The sequence below is a fragment of the Sinocyclocheilus anshuiensis genome, unplaced genomic scaffold (assembly GCF_001515605.1).
Source record: "Sinocyclocheilus anshuiensis isolate Anshui unplaced genomic scaffold, SAMN03320099.WGS_v1.1 scaffold221, whole genome shotgun sequence".
NCBI lineage: Eukaryota > Metazoa > Chordata > Actinopteri > Cypriniformes > Cyprinidae > Sinocyclocheilus > Sinocyclocheilus anshuiensis.
The window spans coordinates 247,447-270,712 of NW_015539820.1; the positions used below are offsets into that span (position 1 = coordinate 247,447).

Below are 23,266 nucleotides of genomic sequence, written 5' to 3' on the forward strand. Positions count from 1 at the left end.
AGTTCAGCTTTTTAAAACGCGGCGGTGCGTTGCGTTTGGTTTCGTCGCGTGTGTATCGTACACGTCCTCCGCTGCTGTGACGTCACCCTCTAAACCCCGCGCGCAGGTAGCTCGCGTGTAAACAATAACAGAGGCAGGCGAGGGGAGCCCAGGACCAAACAAATGCTACATCTCACTGGTTTGTCGCAGCACGTTTTACAGGAATGGCATGTCTTATGGCAGCCTTTTCAGTCAACAATACTACAGTGACCAACTCCATCATAATGGTAAGCTTATGTTTTAGCTTGTTTGTATTTTTTTTTTATAATCAGATTTAATATTTGTTAAATATGAGCTGAATATAAATGTTCAATATTTAAAACATGCTTCAGTGATGTGTGTATTTCAAATGCTAACCCTCACTCACTGACGACTTTATATATCAATGTACTTTCCTGTTGTCATAGACTACACGACTTATTGCAAATGCACAATCCTTAGTTTGCAAAATAAATATTTCCCTTCAAAATGAAATGCCAGGACTAAATTTGCTCAAATGGAATAAATGATTACAATTTCATATGTGATGATGATGATCAGTGTTGGGGGTAACGCATTACAAGTAACGCAAGTTACGTAATCAGATTACTTTTTTTAAGTAACTAGTAAAGTATTTTAAAAGTAACTTTCCCCAACACTGATGATGATGATGTGGATTTTAATATCCTTTTATATTACATCATCCATTTTTAATATGAAAAACACATTAAACTGACATTTGGGCAGTACTGTTTTCCCAGAGCTTAGAATAAGCTTTGTCCGATAGTAACCTCATCTGCCTTCTGTGGCCAGAGGGAGACGGATTAGGTCGTCTCTCTTTAAATTTAGCATGCGTTTCACTGATGAACTATTAATATAGGCTACTATACCGTCCTCAAATTTGCAACCCTAATGTGCATTTTATTAAACAATCAAGCGCATTTACAGGTTAAATTGCTGCATGGAGTTCTGTTACAAAAATACTGTCTTGTACCATCATGTTACAGTGATGTTATTAGAGAGCAATAACATGGTCATTTGATGGTAATGTACTTCAAAATAATATACCATGGAAATATTGTTGTACACCACAGATATGGTATGGCCAAGAAATACCGTGGTTAAACCACTGTGCTTACGGTGATATAATGAGATGAATAATTTATAGTTTATAGATATAAAATAGTATGTTATTATATACACTGCTGTTTAAAAGTTTGGGATCAGTGAGATTTTTTACTTTTAATTTTTTTAATACAGAAGTCTCATGCTCATCAAGCCTGCATTTATTTAGTTTAGTTTAGTTTAGTTTAGTTTTATTTAAAGTTTGACATGTAAGTCCCACCTAGAGCTAAGTCTTAAGTAAGAGTTAAGTATTTAATCAAAAACACTAATATTGTGAAATATTATTACTATTTTAAGTAATGGTTTTCTATTTATTCTTGTATTTTCATCAGCCATTTTCTTCTTCTTATTATTTTTGTTTTGTGATAGTAAATAGTTTTAGTAAAGATATTTTGTATAAATGCTGTTATTTTTTAACTTTTGTTTTTTGTTAAATTCAAAGAATCATGAAAAAACTATCACAGGTTCAATCAATCAATCAATCACTATTATTTTGAATTGTTATAATATTTAACAATATTACTGTTTTACTGTACTTCTTAAAAAATAAATGAAAAAAAAATCCAAACCTTTAATAGCATGCTATTTTATAATATCTGCGAATATTTATCTCAGTATTCAGTAGTCATCTTTTTTTGTGGTGTCATTTGAATCTTCTTCTTTACTGTACACTTTTTCAGTGTGACTTGTGATACAAATCGTTGATGTCAAAGCAGAGAGTTTGTTGTCCTCAGTACAAACTCCTCAGGTCTTTTCCCTCTGGCTTGCAGTGTGTTACATAAAGCGCTCCGTCTGTCCTCCCTCAGAATACAAATGGACCTCCCGATCTCATGCTAGACCCCAGAACCGTGTGCGTGTCCATTGATGAACTGATGTCCGGTCACATCGGCAGTCAGCAGACGCCGCTGTTACACAGACACCTGAAGAAAGTAGAGAACACTCTGACCGAGGCCCAGCACTTTTCCTATCTCCCCCGCAGACCCGCAGTCAACATCGAATTCAAAGATCTCTCGTACTCGGTTCCTGAAGGACCGTGGTGGAGAAAAAAAGGTAAGGTGTCACCTTCAATCATTGAAGCACTGCAAATGTAATTTGAATGAAAATATCATAAAAGTAAAGAATTACTATTCAGGTTTTACTACAGAATTCAAATGAGTTCAGAGAGACCCTCGTGAATAAGTAGTGCACTTAATAGTGCTAAATGTGCACTTTTAATGTAATTCAAGTTTTAAAAATGAAAAAAAAAAAAAACATACTGCACATAATATTAATGAAATGAAAGGCCACTTAAGTGTACATTACAAGAGCACACTTTCATGACTGTTTCTTAACACACTTATGTACACTTTAAGCACAATTAAGTTGCGCTTTGTAGTAGAGGTCGACCGATAGTGGATTTTGCCGATACCGATAGCTAGGTTGGACCACACTGGCCGATACCGATTACATTAACAACGATTCGGGACCAATAGAATGTAATTTAAAGGAAAACTATGTGAATGGCGCTCTGTGGCCCGGCAGGATTTTCTGTCGGCTGCATTTAAATCCGCGTCTGAAGTTTCCCGCTCTGTTCAGCGTGCAGTTTCACGTGTCTGAACAAATAGCACGTGCTGTCAGTGATTTCAACCACTAGAGGCCGCTCTCGCACTGTGTAATGACAGCAGACCCTTCTCAGCCGCTCCAGCAATGGACGCAACCCGGAAAACTATCGGCATGGATTTTTGTCGATAACCGATAGTTCCAGCAATCAACTATCGGTGCCGATTAATCGGCAAATTTAAATAGGACATTTAAAGTTAATATTAAATCAAATTTACTGAATTGAAACTGTATCTTTACAGATGTTACATACATACAAGTTTCAATAGAATGACATTAAAGTATTTTTTAGTTTACTATGAATGATTGTCAGTATATTCAGCAGTACACTTTTAATTATATTTAAAAAAAAACATACGGTAACACTTTATTTTAAGGTGTCCTTGTTACACGTTGCATGTACTTACTATTATAATAACAGTTATAAATTATGCATAATTACATGCAAGTAACCATAAGCCTAATCCTAACCATATAGTAAGTACATGTAGTTAATTAATATTACTCAGTACTTAAATGTATAATTACACTGTAACAAGACACCTTAAAATAAAGTCTAACCAAAAATACATATAAATATGTACTTAGGTCAAAAAAAGCACGCTAAAGTGCAGGTAGTAGCATATGAATTAAACTGAAACTATAATACATTGTCATTTATTTGCAATTAACATGCAATTGAGTGTCCAAAAACATCACATTCTGTTCACACCTAAGTAAATAATATGTTTTTAAGAATTGTATTTCCAAACTTAACAGTTATTTAGTGTGCTTTCTTTAAACAAATATGCATACTGCAAATGTATGTCTAGAAAATGTATTTTAAAAGCACACTACAAATGGATTTTAAGGGAAATGTCTGCACTAATCAAGCATCTTGCTATACATTTTAATTGAATTCATTTTTAGGGGATTTGTTGTTTTCTGTTGTAAATATTCTGGGAATTGGATTGATTTCAGTGGGAATGGTTTGTTTTGTATACAGCTTGGCAGTGATATAGAGAGTATGCATTTCTCCAAGAGTGCTCCAAAAGTGTCCTTTTCGATGGATGTTATCCTGAAATGCCTCCATGCATAACTCAGAAGGGAATTCATTAATTAAGCACTGAGGCTGACATAACAGCCCAGCTGTCTGCTTTGCTCTTCTTACTTTTACCTTAAGGAGCAGGGTTTTACTGACGGGCAGTGATGTCTTCATTAGACTCACCACCTGGATTGTAAATTGATTTTAAGTTTCTTGGACAAAGCAAATGTTCAGCAGCAGCAGCAGCTTTGTCACTGGCAGTAAATCAAGCCTGAGCAGAGGGCAGAGTTCAGCTCCAGAGATGGGCTGTCTTCATCCTTCAAGATGCGCAATTTGGTGTGTTTACTACATTTTGTCATCTTCCCCTATAGCTATTTTGGATGTGTTTATTCACTGCTCAGTGTGACCTAGGCCTTCTGATAAAAACAATGAATAGCGGTTAGTGTTTAGCACTTAGTTTTTTTATTCTTATCACACATAGAAAGGTGTTTATCCTGATAGGCATGCATAAATAAATAAATATAAACATATAAAAATAATTAAAAATAACTAACTGAATGAATGAATGAATGCAAACTTCCAGATAAATCTAAGGATTTCTGACTAGTCTTTAGGAAGCAAAATAAAACAAATGTTTAATAAATTGAATTTCATCGTTGTGCCAGATGAAGACCTGACTGGTTGAAATGTTGCACTGTTTGGTAAATATATTTTTAGAGCTTTATTTTCAGTAGAATTTTTATTTTATTTTTGTTGATGTGAACACCTTTTATTATTATTATTACATTTTTTAGATTTGTTTCTAATAAATGTAATTAATATAATTAATGAAAATATAGATTTGTTTTATTTATTGAACTATTGGTCTCTGAAATTTTCCATTTTGTGGCTCTATGCCATAAATAACTAAATGAATGAATGAATTAATTAATTCATGTATTTCATGCTTAAGGTCCTTGGACACTGAGTCCGAAATTTTCGTATGCGTTTTTCCGTTTTTTTCGTATTCGTCATCCGTTCCTATCAAAATGCTTGCTACGGATGCGAAAACGCAGAAAATCGAACCTGGTTCGATTTTTTTATGAAGGACAAAAGTTTCGGAGGCAGTGTGTAAACGTGATTAACACAACGTGAGGTCGTATTTATTTTTCAACGTGCGAAAATTTCGGACGAAAACTTCTCAGACACGAATTAAAGAATAATAAAAACATTTATTTTGTCATCATATGGCGCTTTTATAGTGGCCTCCATAAATTATAATTTTCCTTGGAAATATCCGTATACATAATAGTGTGCAGGTTGTGTATGACATGAGAGAAAATTTTTCATTTCTGGTTCAATTATTCCTCTTGAAGTCAGTTTGAACTTGTCATTCAAATTGTACTGCATTGTGAATAGTTACAGTTTGAAATGTGGAAACTTTTGCCTGAAGTACAGAAGCAAGTTTCAATGAAACTCCAGTGCCACACTCCAGTGTCGCTTCGTGTCATGAAATATACATAAGTCCAGGTCCCATAGCCAACTGGCTCATCGTTCTGGTGGCTCACTCATCAACTTAGGTTCAATCCTCTTAGATTGCCATCAGCTTTTTTGTCCTTCTCCAAAAAGAAGATTAAAAAAAAATAAAAAAAATATATATATATAAACTGTTCTTGCAGGTAGTATAATATTATTCAAATAAAAGGCCACTTAAGCATACTTAAAGGGAGTGCACTTTAATTACTGTTTTAACACATTTAAGTGCATTTAAAAAAAAAAAAGTGCATTTTGTTATAATGTCAAAATAATCACAATAATCACATCAAAATAGGGTCACTTATTGTGATGTGTTGACTAACATGCTACGGGACTGGCTGATAAAGTACTTGATTATAATAAATTTCAAGTTTATCATTTCAAATGTGTAATTGCAAATATATTTGAATGCATGTAATACATGACATACAAGACTACATATACACTGTTTCAACCCAACTTTGGGTCAAATATGGACTAACCCAACTTTTGGGTTAAAAAAATGAATGTAAAAATTCAACCCAACAGCTAGGTTTGTCCATATTTGACCCAAAGTTGGGTTGAACCAGCCCAGCATTTTTAGAGTGAAGTATATTTTAATTTACCATAAATGCTTATCAGTACATTCTGTAGTAAACTTATTTTAAGACAATAAAAGTAAATTCCCTTGTGGTGAAATATTTTGAGAAAGCCATAGTCCTGGAATTGAGTAGTAGCCTAAACAATATACTGTGTCCTACATACTATAAACTAAGAACTGTGCGACAATAAACATTTCACAGTTGTATTCTACATTGTTTTTACATGGACTTATTAGGTTTGTCACATGACTTCATGTTCATGTATTATTCCACAAATGGCATTCAGTTATCATCTCGGAAATTAAAACTAATTTGCGTTTTCGATTTTTGAATGAGTTCAGAAAAAGACGTGGCTGATATTACTTTCAGTTTATTTGAGACACTGGAAATGAAAAGTCGGGTCGAGAGCATTCATTGCCGTAAACAAATATTCCATGCAGCGTGCTTTGCTGTGCACTGCACATTATGGCAAATATAGTAGCAAAATCAGATATTTAATGCATACAGGAAATTGACACATATACGTACTCCATACTGCAGAAATAATAGTATTAGTAATATGCTGTTCTAAACATAGTACCTTTTTCTGTGGAATAATGTTCACAGAGGCATCATTCGTAGGAAATGCATTAGGAAAATACATATATAGGACTAATTTTGTTTTCATGATGACTTTAAAGGGTTAGTTCACCCAAAAATGAAAATTCTGTCATTAATTACTCACCCTCGTGTTGTTCCAAACCCGTTCGGAACACAATTTAAGATATTTTTTGATGAAATCTGAGGGCTCTCTGACCCTCCCATCGACAGCAAGGTAACTACCACGTTCAAGGTCCAGAAAAGTACCAAGATGATCGACAAAGTAGTCCGTGTGACATCAGTGGTTCAACTGTAAAGTTACGAAGCTACGAGAATACTTTTTTGCGCAAAGAAAACAAAAATAACGACTTTATTCCACATTTTCGTCTCTACTGCGTCACTTGTGGACACGCGTTCACGTCAGTACCATGACACGAGCGTGTGGTGGCGTCATCACGCTGGATCTGGGTCAGCGCCGGCGCCGCCACACGCTCACGCACGACATGGTACTGTCGTGAACGCGCGTCCACAAGTGACGCAGTAGAGACGAACATGTGGAATAAAGTTGTTATTTTTGTTTTCTTTGCACAAAAAAGTATTCTATCTGACATGCTATCAACAGCTTTGTTTCACCAAAAAGCTATAGAGAGTGATGGGCAACTTAGGCTTGTTTATTATCACTTGACTGCAATAGAAACCGGGCCTGAGCTGTCTAACAAATCTTTGTAATCCATACTTAAGAGGAAAGAGAGAATGAGCAAAGGCACTGCCAGCAGCCCAGCTCCGCTCTCACAGCCGGTTACCATCGGTCAATAAACTCCAGTAACCTCTGCTCAGAGCTGAGGGCGCACTGGAACAGGATGAAACCATCAGCTGTGCACTTGTGTAAATAAGGCTGCTAATGAGCAATGCTTGTGGAGGAGATAAGCTCTGTTGCTCTGTCGCTAGGTAACGTGTCAGAATGTCTTGGATGTAGATTGTTCACTTTAGGAATTACTTCATTTTTCCATCATTAATGGATTATTCCTGTGACAGTGCATTTTCCTGTCTTCATCATTATACACATCACATGTCCCCAACTTCTAAAGTGAAAAATTGGCACTTTATTAAAAACTATTCTCTATTCTATTCTATTCTATTCTATTCTATTCTATTTAACTGTTTCATACAAACATTTTTTAAATTTGTAATAATTTACATTTTATCTGTAAGTTTATACATTATATATATTGCATTATAATGATACTATACCCCTGGAGGCCAATGCACAATACCCGGGAAGGGTCGACATGCAGTGACATTCAGGTGAGCTCATTTATTATTTCCTTTATTGTACCTGTTCTGCAACATGATGTATGCTGCTATTTTCCAAGTTTAGATGCGTGACCCCGAACATCAAAATTTAAATTAGACATAACCGTGAATATCTTATTGTTTAAATATCTTGATCACTATATCTAGATGTTGCTATTAAGTTTCTAAGACCTAATTTCTTCCAAATATTGGGTCTCCTCGAAAGTGTTGTTATAATTTGAGCACTCACTTTATGGATTCATTGCCAATGATTGTGTCATAAATATTTAATAGTGCAATCTGCAGGAGTGATCAATCTGTTTAAGGTGTTGTTTCTGTGACCTGAAAAAAGTTCTCACAACCCTTCTGTCAAAGTCATGTGACCACAACTTCATGGCTATTTGACAGGCATTTGGTCAGCACAGAGTTACATTTTTTCTTCATTACTCAAACACGAAGTGTCCTATATACCCTTGTGAATAAAAGAAGTGCACTTAATTGTTATTGAATGTGCTCTTGTAGTGTACTTCAAATATTAGAACTTAGAAAGAAGGTCATTGATTTTAATTTTAACTTTACTATGCATTCAGTATTGCATTTAAAGTTTGTTTTATGTGTATTTTAAATGTATGAAATTATTAAGTTTTGTGTATTATTAATTATTAAGTTATGTGTATTTTAAATGTATTAAATTGCAATCATCATTTACAGTGTTGGGGGTAACGCATTACAAGTAATGCGAGTTACGTAATCGGATTACTTTTTCAGGTAACTACTAAAGTAACACATTACTTTTTAATTTACATGAAAAATATCTGATTAAATTTTTTAAATAAGTAACGGCAGTTATTTTGTTTTACCATTTATTGACTGACAGCTCTCCTGTCCCCATGTTGAGAGAAAATCAGAAGTTCTGAGGCGTTGTGTGTGCTGTTTTAACATGATGTTTAAATGTGAACATGCATTTACTCATCTCTCCTGCACAAAAACAGATTCAGTATTCCTCAAGATGAATAAAAACAGTGAAATGCAAATTCAGAATATGACACAAATCTACAAAAATTTAATGTTAAATTACAAATAAGTATTTGATCCCATTAAGTGTATGTATATTATTTATTTTTAAGGAGTAATGCAATATTGTAATGAAATACATTTAAAAGTAACTTTCCCCAACACTGATCATTGCAAATATGTAAAAATGTGTAATCACAAATATATTTAAATGATACAAACTTTTCATTAGAAATGCCATTAAAGAATAATTTAGTTTACCATAAATGCTTGTCAGTACATTCACAGTAAAGTTTAGCCATATATCAAAGACTTCGGTCCAAGTTCAGCTAATTGCATTTAATGTAATTTTAAGTTATAATACATTTTCATTTTACTGCGATTGGCATGCAATTTAGTGTTTAAAGACACGTTCATTTTACATCTAAGTATTTTCTTTTAAAATACATTAGTATATATACAGTATGTTGAAATTTAAAACTCTTATGCTGTGTACTTTGGCATGCCTAAAAACAAAATTTTCCACGGTGTTTGTGTGGGTCGAGCTTTTAATAGCATTTAAAAGCCCTTAAAGAACCTCGCACAGCCTTGAGTAACCTCCTGTATGGGTGAAAATGTCACAGAAAATAATGTCTATGTCCAGCCTACTGAAGCATGTAAAAGAGCAAAGTGAACTCTGTGGTCCCTCTCCTCCTCCTCTGGTATTTTTACCTCGACTGATCCCTCATGTTGTAGTAGCTGCTTGGGAGAAAGTGATGTGTGCCAGGGAGGACTAATAGCTTGATGGCTCAATTACCCAATGAGATCTCCTTCATAGGTCAGAAAGACCAAAATAGCTGCCTGTAACATTGGCATGGAAGCAATGTTGTTTTGAATTGCACATTTGATCGGTATAGAAATGAAGCAGTGAATGAGGTACCCAAGCTCTTTCCCACCCAAACCCCACCCGAAGCTTTCCTCACCGAGCTGTAACAAGTAGGTAAGGAGGCACTGAACCTGGACTGTAACAAATAGATAAGGAGTTACTGTAAATAACTATACGATAAATTGTAGCCAAGACATCTAGGCGCGATTCAGCATTGACAAGCTGGTTGCATGAGAAGCAACCCACACACCATACACATCATTCTGTGCTTACATTTTCAAGTTTAAGGTATTCATATGAAGCATAGACTTTATTCAAGGCATAAAAAGATAAATGTATTACTGAAAAATGTACAATACCCAATCCTGTAGCCTGGGGTGAAGTCAATATGTACAGTAGCAACATGACTGGTATGATTGCGATTTAGTGGAAAACTATGAGCGGTGGTCCGTGGCGCAACACAGAAAATTGGTGAGTCATATTGCTTTTTCAGTCAGGAATTGAACCCACGACCTTTTGTGCTGCTAACGCAATGCTCTACCACTGAGCCTCAGGAACACTTACACTTTATTTGTGTTTTAGTCAACTCAGAGTTCAAGTTTAAACTCAGAGTTGGTTGAACCTCTTTATTGAAACGGACCCCTGGTTCTGTGGCATGTGTGTTTTATTTTGATATGGTGTTTTTATACATTTTTTACTTTGCTGTTCGTGATGTGTGCCAGCTTTCAGATAATTGCACTAAACTGTAAAACTATTTGTACTACAATCCAGTGTGTTTATTACTATGATAAACGAAAATAGTATGAAAACAAATACCAGTTTGCAACATCAAGCAGCACAACAGATTGTTTCTTTGTGGCAATGCAAGAAAGAAGAAGCTTTGCACATTCAAGTTAAAAAGGCTGCTCTTGCTGTTATGTTAAAAATGGATAAATGGAAAAGACAAAGTCATATAAAGCTAAAAGTTACTGAGGGATAGCTGTCATGCATTAGATACAATAATAAATACGGGCTCTACATTAGAAAAAGTGAAGATATGAGCCCAGTCTGTGAGGAGGTGCTTCTAGCAGCTGAAATCATAATGAAGGTCAACTATATCTCAACCTTTGCTGCCATAATCATGCAGTGTTGGAAAGCTCTATGTAAAATCAACATGAATGTTAAGTACATTGCTGGTGATTTGGTTGTGTAGGATGTGAAAGTGTGTAGGCGCTTCATTTGACTACTGGTCAAACTTACATTTAACCCCAGGGGACAAATTTGTGTTTGCCAAGCGATTTGAATGTTGTTAAGGAGCATAACGTATGCCTCATCTGATTTAAGCCAGTTCAACATGAGTATAAGAGTAACAGAGAATTGTTTTTTTTTTTACCCTACTGTGGTGGTGCAAAAGAAACCAAAATGTAGTACCACAGCATGGTGTTCTATAGTACTTCGATTTCTTGCACACTTGATCATGACTCAAAGTAACCTCGGCGTTCCTCATGGCCAGGAATAGCTTTCTCTTCTGTCACATGCTGCACATCAGGTGCACTAAGCAAAATCATCCTGCCGATATTTGCTAACCAGTTGGCTTCACCTAGAGACTGCACCACTTCAGAAACAGTGTGATGCACCTTTCTGTATTTTGGGGTTACTATATTGCACAATCAGAGGGAGAAGCTCTGGGATCCTGCACTAAAAGAGGACGGGGAAGGTCAGAGGTATTTGTGTATTGCTCTGACGGATTGTAAGTACAATCCAATTAAGCTGGCAGCCACTGCTATCAAATGGATTAGCATCTCAGCTTCAGCTACGGGATAAATAACAGGTTATAATCGTTCATCCTGTTGATGTCCACTTTTTGCTGCATAAAAGCATGAGTTATCATGTTAGCACTTTAGATTAGGGAACACTATTTACTATTAACTAGTCGCTTACCTACAGTATCTTGCCTACTATCAATAAGCAGCAAATTAGGAGTTTATTGAGGGCAAAGTTAATAGTGCTATACTGCTATCATTTCCAAACTGTCCTATAGCACCTTATATACTGAACAAGAGAGGCCATATAACCCTGTGAAAAAAATAGCTATTTTAGCATATTCTTTTAAAAAGAGTACTTTAAAAAAATATACTTGAGTAGTGTTTTTGGACACTTAATCGCATGTTCATTTGAAAATGTATTATAATTTACATGCTAATTGGAATGAGCTGAACTATAGTTCTGTCATGACAGCTTTCGGAGGGATTGGCATGGTAATGTACATGACAATGTTAATGTGTTTAGTCTTGGCGGAATAGATCTGCTACGCTGCTGCTGCGGCAGCAGAGTAAGTACTGAGACTTGCTACTGCCAATACATCCACAACATGCTGCTGTGAGCATGTAAGAAATACTGCTGCTGCACATATAACATACATGAAATAACCCCCATATAGCATACATGAATCACCTCGTAGCAGATCTATACAGGTGGAGCTGGGGAAAGTGGTGGGTTTCTGAAGTGCGCTGCCAACTGCTTCAGCAAACAAAAGCCAGGTATTTGAATATTGAGCAGCGAGCTCATTGGCTACCGATACAGGAGAGAACCAATCAGCTGCCATGTGACAATGATGTCGCCAGAACAGATTGAGCAAGACCTATCGGGCTGCGCCATCTAGAGTTTCATGCCAGAACTCTGTATATTTCTGTTGACCCACTTAAGTAGGACTTAAGTGCCTCTTTATATGTATTTGCATAATTACTCTTATTGTGTTTTTAAATATGGTTGGAGTGTGCTGCTAAATGGGATGACAAACATTTACAGTAAACTAAAATTTACTCAAATGTCTATTCTGTTAAAACTTGTGTGTCATGTATTTAAATATAATTGTTATTATGCCATTTCTGTACAGTATGCTTAAAATAGATTAACTTTAGATGTATGTTAGACAACACATCAAAATAAGTGTACTTCTTTAAAGCATGACAGAAGATTATTAAAACATTGAAAATGTGCTTTAAAGTTACCTATAATTAAGTGGGAAATTGGAACACTCAATATGGCAGTTGCAGTAGTTAAGTTTTGACTTCCAAATTAAAAAGCCAGTCACCAATCGGCGAAGTCAATGCCTGGTCTTTACAACAGTTCTTGCTCTCAGCGTCAGTGCATCTGCTGTTAAAAGTTGCACTCAGCATTTACTCTACATTTTTAGCTTTATTGCTGATTTGAAATTAAAATGTGAGTTTGGCAGGCAGTTTTGTTTTTAGATTGAGGTATTTTCCTATACGGTTTAATAGAACGTGTACTTGCTTGATGGAATATAGCTGTTGAGTGCATTTTCAAGATGGACAGTGGTTGTACTGACTTGCTTGGAAAGGTATTTTGCTATAGGTCAGAAACTTTCAAATTTGAAGTTGCATTTATCCAAATGCTTGTCTTCCAGCAAAATGTTGCATATTGTTTTGAAACATCTCAAGTTGTCACATTTATTTTTTTTGTTGGGAAAAGTTACCACATTTCAGTTTCATGAATGATTTTGTATATTATATTTGTGTCAAAAGGTCATTTTTTCCCATTGTGACAAAGCAATATAATGTGACGACATATCCTGCTTTTCAGTCATCGTGTAGTCTGATGCAACAAAATTGAACCAATGGGCTAATAAAATTCATATATTTTAAGTAGACCTTAAGTGGCAAATACTCTTTGAGTCTAGTGTACATTAATCAGGAACCTAAAACTGTTCAGTTGCTTACAAATCTGCACACAAAGCTGCTGTAAGATGGTGAAGAATGCATTATACATCTTGACAAAAGAAAATTGATGGATATTGGAGAAAGCGTTATAGCATCAGCTGTTTATTCTTTGAAAGTTAGAAGCAAAAAGGTCAGTTAGAGGTAAGAACAGGGTTTATCTAAAGATACGCAAACAGGTTCACTCACCTGGAAAATTTCAGAAACCCAGTGGTGAACAAATAAATACCCCTTTTCACCTCCAATCACAGACGACCATTATGTAAGCAGGAGAATTTGAATGAGGTACATTATACAATTGTGCAGGACGGCTCAGGTTGTTCATTGTGCTTATTGTCCAGACTGTGGAAGGTTTCTCACAGGGGCACTTCTTTTTCTGTTCCACCTTGTGTCAGGTTACAAGACCCTTCTGAAAGGGATCTCTGGGAACTTCACCAGCGGTGCTTTGGTGGCCATCATGGGACCCTCAGGGGCCGGGAAGTCTACCTTAATGAACATTCTAGCAGGTTATAGGTTAGTATGACCATAAAATACTGCATCTAACATGATTCATGTGGCACTAACTATTTTACATTTTGGTGAATTGGTGTGAAGTTTGTATGAAGATCCATCTGTAATCACAACTGTACGAATTTGCCACCAATCACTAAACAGTTATGTACTCTACATATCCAGCACAGCCATCGTACATTTTGCTTCCTTTTGTCTCATCTCCTGGAAGCTTTTCATTATTTATTTAAATGTATTCGTTTTGTGGACACTTTTATGCAAAGCAGTTTACAAATGAAGAATGCCTGAAGCAATCTGAAAGATTTAGCGGTTACTTTTAATATGATGCTTCTAGTAGTGCCTTCTATCTAGTAAAAAAAGTCATATTTAAAATACATTTATTTCATACTAAGTAGAATTAAAATCTATTAACATATTTACTGACGTATCGCTCGAGACTTACTGATATAAAAATTATAATTAAACTTTATTTGGAGTACTACTTGTGCACAAAGCACATTTCTTAATATTAAAGCTAAAATGTGTTTTATTGTCACTATTGATGAGGATTGTATGATCTTTGAATAATAAAGATCTTTAAATGCAAGATTTGTAAAGTGTATCTAAAGTATACTTGCAATAGTTCCACTTTAGCACAATCAAATCTTCTATCTTTAGTTGGACTTCAGCACTACTTCTGCACAATTAAATTGCATTAAGCACAAAATTAGTTGTTCCAATTTAGCGGGCTTTAAGTATACCAAAAGTACAATTACAGGGTATTTTTATTACGTACATAAGCAAGTAACCCTAAGCCAAACCTTAATGTAGTTAATTATTATTACTCAGTACTTACACTGTAACAAGGACACCTTAAAATAAAGAGTAACCGTAAATAAATATGTAAATATATTTATAGGATACTTAGCATAAAATAAATGTATTTTAAATGCATTTTAGTATATGTATAAGGATATAGTGTTGAATGTAATTGAATACTGCAGTTACTTGAAATGTGTGGGATATCATTTATCAGGAAACAGTGGTCATAAATCTGATAATGTTTCGAAGGACAGTATATCTGAACATGTGCTTTGTCACACAGGGAAACAGGCATGAAGGGGGAGATCCTGATTAACGGGCAGCCCAGAGATCTGCGATCTTTCAGGAAAGTGTCCTGCTACATCATGCAGGACGACATGTTACTGCCACACCTCACCGTACAGGAAGCCATGATGGTGCGTGTCTGCTGAAATGTTATCACTGAGCTGCATTAGTGACACACAACAGTGGCTAATGAAGCACACGACGATAGAGTATCCAGGAAACAGTCTTTTAATAAGTAAATCCAACAGGAACAGGGGGGAAAAAAACTCAACCACATATAACGCCATAGCCGCGGGAACGTATTGGGTGGTTTAATATAAGCGAGTTTGTCTTTATTGTTGCTGTGTTTTCATTAAAAAAATAAAAATGAATAAATAACCACAAACTATAGCATTTGTTTTAAAAGAGGGAAAATGCCTTATTTATTTGGGTTACAAAGCAAGTAGGCTATATCCGTCTTATTCATTTGGTTAATAAAAGTAAGATGTTTAATATAGGCCTATGCGAATTTGCCATTGTACTATTTTATGGCTGATGTGTTTTAATTAATAGGCTAATAATGAACAAACTACGATCGTTTTAATGAAAGGGGAAATCCAAAGACCGTTTATTTATTTGTGTTACAATGCGGGTAAAACATATTTCCCTTATTCATATTGTTAATATAAGTTCAAAGTTTATTTTAGGTGAATTTGTCATTGTAGCTGTTTTATTGTATAGCCTTTTTTATTATTAATATTAATAATAATAATAATAATAATAATAATGAGCCAAACTAAGCATTCGTTTGAAGTAAGGGGAAAATCCAAAATCCTTTTATTTATTTGTTACAATGCGGGTATGGCTTATTCGTTCTGTTAATAAAAGTTGTATGTTTAATATTATCATTGTAGTATTGCTGATGTTGTGTGTGGTTTTTTTTCATTAAGAGTAATACTGAATCAACCTTAAGCAGTAATTTTGTTCCAAGAATAGGAAAGATCTAACGTTAAAGATCAAAATAAGCGCTGCAGATGCGAGAATGCGAGATTGGTTGCTTCTGAGGTAAATAGACGCTCTCGATCTTTCTCTGCTGTATCTTTGCAATGGCTGTAGAAATGGTCGTTAATTCTTGATTTGGGTACGGCACAGACATGTTACAGGTAATAATATGATCAAAAAGTTATGGCAACAAACGACTTCCTAAGTCAGTTTAAGTTGAAACGACTTTCACAATCAATTCGATTCAACTTAATTCATGTTTTACTGTTGCTTATTGTCATTGTAGGCTTAGGCTTCTTTTTTCTATTAATTTTAATGAAAGTTTTATTTATTTTTTGTTACAAAATGTTCATTTATTTATTTTTAACACCGCACCCCCAGCCCCCCCCATTTTTTCTTGGGCTACATGCCAGGGGTGCTGCAGCACCCTCAGCACCCCTACTTCCCGCGGTAATGTATAACGCTGATAAGATCAGACACTGAACAAAGAGAACCAAGGGCTTAAAGGTGGGGTAAGCGATTTCTGGTAGCCAATGTTGACATTTGAAATCACCAAAACAAACACGCCCCTACCCCAAAAGGGTCTCGCCCCTATTTTGATAGCTCCGCCCCACACATACGTATGCAACCCAGGCAACGATTAGTTCTGTGAAAAAGCAAAACCAATGTTACACTGTGTCTACATGATTGACACAACATGAGGTCGTATTTATTTTTTAACGTCCGAAAATTTTGGATTCAGTGTGTAAGGACCTTTAGGTTAAAAAAATTGTAAGTAAACTTTTTTCCCTTGCAAATAGCCCATTTCACACATACAGACTTTACTGGAAAATTACCGTAAATTACCATTAAGAGATCATCCGTGAACAGGCCCTTTTTAAAAAATCCGGTAAATTCGTTCCGGCAATTTACCGGTATGAGAAGTTGTAACATTACCAGTAAATTGCTGGAATGATGCTGTGTGTACGCAGAATGAAGATTACCGGTATGAGAACATACGAGTTCAGAACAAAGTGGCATAAGACGTCTACTCTGGGCCAATCCAGAGCCATTGAAATTCAAAATTCAACCATAACATTCTGACAGATGACTCATTTACTCCGCGCTGTGTAGTTCGGTTTGAAGTCGTCTAATACAATGTCACCGGGCCAAAAGCAGCTGCATTAATGTGAACGTTTGACACAAAAATGAAAACATCAGCATCAACACTGACTTCATATACCCCTGCATGTTTACAAACACAACACTGGGAGGCTCAGCCATTAAGAGGTCATTTTCATTTAATGATGTCACAGAATTTACCGGTAATTTGAAACCGATGTGTGAATGGTGCCTTACCGGAAAAAAGACGGAATGCCGTTGCCTGTGTAAACGGCACATTTTTTGAATATACCGGTAAAGTCATTCTGGTAATTTTACGGTAATTTACTGGTGTTGCTGTGTGAAATGGGCTAATGTTATTGTTTAAAAGTATGAGTATTCACTTTCAGTAGTAAAGTACAAATCACCCAAGGTGCTTAAAATAATTTGCTTTGGAGCCCTTGTTGCATATAGCTTGTGTATAAGCTTTATATGTAGCCAAGAAAAACACATTAATACCATGCACATAACCTCATGGTAAATATAACATACACAAACAGAAAACATGTAATCAGTTTTCACTGCTAGTTTCACAGGAATATCTCTCATGTAATTGCAGTTGTTGTTGTGTTGTTGAGTTCATGCAAATCCCTCTGTTAGCTTTAGTTGTACCGCTGATGCTCATCATGATCTAAATCGCTCACTCTCCCTGCTCAGGTATCAGCTAATCTCAAACTCCAGGAAAAGGATGAAGGCAGACGTGAAATGGTAAGTGAGAGGCGTGTGAAGTTTCCCAACCAGTTATGTATGAACGGCCTAATCTTTGGGACTTTTGGTAAAGATCAGCCGTGGGTGCTTTAAACATCACTTGACCTGCATGTCCTAATTATTGAAATCACAGTAAACAAGTACACCACCGCTCAAACATTTGGGGTCAGAATGTTCTTTTTTTTTCTTCTTTTTTTTTTTTTTTTTAAGAAAATAATACATTATGCATTATACTGATCTAAAGTGACAATAAGGACTACTAGTACATTGTCAAAATTCAGTTTCAAATAAATTATGTTCTTCTGAATTATCATGGTTTCCACAAAAATGTTAAGCAGCACAACTCTTTTCAACACTGACAATGATAATGTTTGTGACACTGAAGACTGGAGTAAAATTCAGCTTCGCATCACAGGAATAAATTACATTTTAAAATGCATTGAAATAGAAAACAGTTATTTTAAATACTAATAATATTTCACATTTGTTTACATATTTCTGTTTTTTTTAATCAAATAAATGCAGCCTTCAATATCATGAGAGACATTTTTCTCAAAAAAAAAGCTAAAAAATTGTACCAACCACAAACATTTGAACGGTAGTTGTAGATATCTATGTGCACGTGCTGTCCTTATTCCAGTGCATAATGATGCATACGTGCTGTTGTTGTAGGTTCGTGAAATCCTGACCGCTCTCGGTTTGTTAGAATGTGCCAAAACACGCACATCCAACCTGTCTGGGGGTCAGAGGAAGCGTTTGGCCATCGCTCTGGAGCTTGTCAACAACCCACCCGTCATGTTCTTTGATGAGCCCACAAGGTGAGCCTCCTCCATACTTAAGACAAATGGTGTAGGATTTACAGTTTTCACTCAGAAACTGCTAGTGAATTTTGTAATCGTAATCTTTGGTTTATTTACAACTTTGCACGTGAGCATTATGAAATGCATGGCTATGAGGCGGACTATAAGTGACGTTCCTTATCCAAATATATCTCTTGCCCATGAGGTTTCTCTGTTACATCCTTGTAATGTGTGAATGCAGTTTAATTGCATATTCACTTACAGGCTTTGCCCAGTTGGGATACTGTTGGACAGTTGAGACCTGGTCTCTATGGGCTCTGTTAAGCTCTTCATTCCTCTCTGGGATTGCCTGCTAAGAACAAAAACGATTCTCTGATTCTCTGGAGAGCGGCAAACTAAATTCAAACATGTGGCTTTGGCTAGCTTCTATAGGTTGCATAAGAGCAGTACCGTCATCGTTAATATGATGTCACAGAGTTAAATAGGGCACATTCATGCCTCAAAGGAATACATTAGCTGAGCATCCTATCAGAAGCTTGTGTGCAGCATGTGCAGTGATGTTATGGTGTTTTGAAGGCTACAGCCTCATCCTGTCCTTTAAGATAGACACTTAGTCTTCCACTTTATCCAGCAGTGTCTCTGTCATCTGTGATAATTAATATGGCCTTGATAGAGAGAGGTCAAGATTACAATCTAATCTCATCTCTTTAACCTTGTCTGGCCCACTGATAAACACACTTGAGCAGCACCATAGTAATAATGCAATATTGTTATATACTACAAATAATATAATATAATTTTCTCTGTTTTTCTCTGTGGTTTTTTTCTCTCTGAAGTGGGCTGGACAGTTCATCCTGCTTCCAGGTGGTGTCTCTGATGAAGGCTCTTGCTCAGGGTGGTCGAACTGTCATATGCACAATTCACCAGCCCAGTGCTAAAGTGTTTGAACTCTTCAATAAGGTGATCACGATTTTACATTTATATTTGAATATTTTTAAATACATGCTGTTATGTGAAATGCTGTCTCCTACACCTCATTCTTGGTGGTTTTTTTCCAGCTGTATGTCCTCAGTCAAGGCCAGTGTATTTACAGAGGAAAAGTATCGAGCTTAATCCCATATCTCAGAGAACTGGGACTCAACTGTCCCACCTATCACAACCCCGCAGACTTCAGTGAGAAAATAATGCTCTCAGTACACTGCGGTCCAACATTAACACAACACACACACACACACACACACACTAACACGTAATGGTTTTTATACTGTACATACTGTATTTTCTATTGCCCTACACCAACCCTACCCCTAACCCTACCCCTTACAGGAAACTTTCTGCATTTTTACAATTTAAAAAAAAACTTTGTTTACTTTATTTTTATACCAGTTTTACAAATGAGGACGTCCCCAAAGGGAGACGTCCTCATTTGTAAAAAAAAAAAAAGATTTTGTCAGGTTTAGCTCACTTTTGGGTACAAATAATTTGTAAAATTACAAATTACTTAACCCAAAATATGGTTAAGTAGGTACACACACACACACACAAATTGCTAATAAAAAAGAAAAAGAAAAAAACTTTCAGGAATTGCAGGAGTTTTGCTTTCAAAAGTTGAAGAAAATCAAATTGGAAATCACTGAAATAATTTATTATTAGTATTATTTACTGTTGTTCCCTTGAATATTTGCAGCATCAGCATGATCTTTCAGAAATCATTCTAATATGCTGATTTGCTGCTCAAGTAACATTGCTTATTTATTATCAGCGTTTAAAAACAGCTGTGCTGCAAGTTTCACCAGTTCACACACCACTGACAAATGCAAAATGTTATTTTTGTACGCTATCTATACATAAATTAATAATATAGTGAGAGTAATAGAGAGAGTGAAAATAATACACATCTATATTCTCAGTACAGGTGTCTTTTTGAGCTACTCTGAGAGTGTTTTTATTCATTTCTTCAGTAATGGAGGTGGCCTCTGGTGAATATGGTGACCAGACGGCTCGGCTGGTGAAGGCCGTTCAGGAGTGCAAGTGTGAGAAAGACTACAAAAGTGAAATGAATGGTAATGGGGTCCATAATCCCTTCCTGTGGCACAGACCTTCTGATGAGGTATGTAGAAATACATAAAGTCTTTATGTAACATGTCATATGAGATCTGCAGAATCTCTATACAACACTTTTATTTTTTTAGAAAAAAAAGTGCAAAAATTGTACCTTTATGGATACAACAGCTCGTCACTGGGGCAGTACCTTTGTACCTTCTTTACCCCTAAACATTTCATAAAAGTACCAAAAGATTACATATTACTACCTTATGATTACATACTGTATTACTACAAAGGTGTTCCTTTTTTTCTGACAGTCAATAAATGTAATTGAACCTGTTTTCTTTAGGACTCTCCATCTTCAGAGGGTTGCCATAGTTTTTCTGCCAGCTGCCTGACTCAGTTTTGCATCCTTTTCAAGAGAACTTTTCTCAGCATCATGAGAGATTCGGTAAGCAGCACTGCCACCTTGTGGGGAAGTTTAGTAACACACAGCAAAGCCAAATATGCCATAAAGATCATCAGATGTTATGCAATAAAAACAGACGTTAAGCTTATCATATAGTAATAGAATGATCATAATTACTTTTTAATATTAGTAGTGAGGTCATGGATTTAAATGGATTTGTTCAAAGATATTATATATATATATATATGTCTAGTGTTCCACCATGGTGAGTAAAAATATTAAATATAATTAATTATGCATAAATGGAATACAAATGCATAAATGTAACATTTATATAATCCAGTGTTTTTGGAAATACCTCATATTGTGTGCATGAATATTAAAAAGTTATATATATATATATTTTTTTTTTTATAAATGATTACGATATATTGAAACGTCAACTGAACTTACATATTAGAAAGTACACACTAGCACATACAGCATTTTATAGCAGATTTTCATTATATTTAAATTCCACTCAAATTCAAATTAGAATGAAAAGAAATGCATCCTGTTTGCTCCCTAAATTCGTATTATTTTCAAATTCAGTAACTAAGTTGCAATTCAGAAGCCATTCAGTGCTGACTGACACATGAAAGTGGGAATATAAGTGAAAACAGAAGGACCATAGGTTTGATTTGAACATGATTTCTCTTCATTTAGGTGTTGACACATTTGCGCATCATGTCTCATCTTGGGATTGGAATTCTAATTGGTCTTTTATACCTGGGCATCGGCAACGAGGCCAAGAAGGTCCTTAGCAATTCCGGGTTCCTGTTCTTCTCAATGTTGTTCCTCATGTTCGCAGCTTTGATGCCCACCGTCCTCACCTGTGAGTCTGTAAAATTTGTGAACAAATGTCCATTATATTCTTTATGATGAACACTTTCGCTAACTTGATGATAACATGCTATCCTTGATCATCTGTTCCTTCTGATTGTTATTCTAGTTCCTCTTGAGATGGGCGTCTTTCTGAGAGAACATCTAAATTACTGGTACAGCCTAAAGGCATACTACTTGGCCAAAACAATGGCGGACGTCCCGTTTCAGGTAACATGGAACAAAAGAAAACGTGTGGTTTCCTCCTGAAAAGTTGCATGCTTGGTTGTTGTGCTCAACAAGATGATTCACAAAGTGGATAAGAATAAGATTTACAGCAGGGTTTCCTCAGAGTACAGAAACATAACAGGTTAAAAATAGAACAAAATCAGAAAAGGGGGAACACTAAGATGGTTATGGCATAACCATGTTATTGGAGCTCGAAGCAGATTTGCTTTTCAGGTCAAATCACTGTTCGCCCAATTTAGACAAATCCTGCTGCAACATTACATAAGCAGCCTTTGGTCAGAAATCAGAAATGTCCTCCAATCAGAAAAATTCTCCAATTAGGTGGAAAAATTGATTTTTCTTCTCAGCCTGAAAAAAAAGAAAAGTTTACAAAAATATGTTTATTATTATTATTAATCATGAATTCAAGAATTAAAACAACGTATGAAGTAATAAATTCCAAGGTCACTAATCAAATTCGCAACACATTGAATGTTATGGACGGATATTCAGATTGTCAGTCTTCTCTCTAAAACAGATACTTCAAAATACTTTCAGAAAAGGATAAATCTGAGCTATCTTTTCTTCCTCACAGATTGTGTTCCCAGTGGCCTACTGCAGTATAGTGTACTGGATGACATCTCAACCTTCAGATGCAGTTCGTTTCATACTTTTCCTGGCTTTAGGGACACTCACGTCACTGGTTGCACAGTCACTGGGACTGTTGATAGGAGCAGCATCCACGTCATTACAAGTAAATACCCCAATACAGAGTTCTGGCATGAAACTCTAGATGGCGCAGTCCGATAGGTCTAGCTCAATCTGAGCTGGCGACATCATTGTCACATGGCAGCTGATTGGTTCTCTCCTGTATCGGTAGCCAATGAGCTTACTGCTTAATATTCAAATACCTGGCTTTTGTTTGCTGTAGTAGTTTTGCAGCGCACTTCAGAAACCCTCCACTTTCCCCAGCTTCACCTGTATAGATCTGCTACGAGGTGATTCATGTATGGTATATGGGGGTTATTTCATGTATGTTATATGTGCAGCAGCAGTATTTCTTACATGCTCACAGCAGCATATTGTGGATGTATTGGCAGTAGTAAGTCTCTGTACTTGCTCTGCCGCAGCAGCAGCAGCTTAGCAGATCTATTCCGCCAAGACCAAA

The 23,266-nt window shown here is 35.9% G+C and overlaps 1 protein-coding gene across 1 annotated transcript in view; it reads left to right on the plus strand.

Moving 5' to 3' along the window:
* Nucleotides 1-23,266, plus strand: part of LOC107684024 (ATP-binding cassette sub-family G member 1) — a 26,140-nt gene continuing 2,874 nt past the window's right edge. The window contains exons 1-13 of the mRNA XM_016480148.1: nt 1-266; nt 1,950-2,193; nt 13,725-13,842; nt 14,924-15,056; nt 17,704-17,754; nt 18,427-18,572; nt 19,391-19,514; nt 19,613-19,727; nt 20,516-20,664; nt 20,950-21,051; nt 21,715-21,883; nt 22,001-22,101; nt 22,694-22,852. Coding sequence (XP_016335634.1) covers nt 204-266; nt 1,950-2,193; nt 13,725-13,842; nt 14,924-15,056; nt 17,704-17,754; nt 18,427-18,572; nt 19,391-19,514; nt 19,613-19,727; nt 20,516-20,664; nt 20,950-21,051; nt 21,715-21,883; nt 22,001-22,101; nt 22,694-22,852 — 1,674 coding nt within the window. The 5' untranslated portion in view covers nt 1-203. The remainder of the gene's footprint in view (nt 267-1,949; nt 2,194-13,724; nt 13,843-14,923; nt 15,057-17,703; nt 17,755-18,426; nt 18,573-19,390; nt 19,515-19,612; nt 19,728-20,515; nt 20,665-20,949; nt 21,052-21,714; nt 21,884-22,000; nt 22,102-22,693; nt 22,853-23,266) is intronic.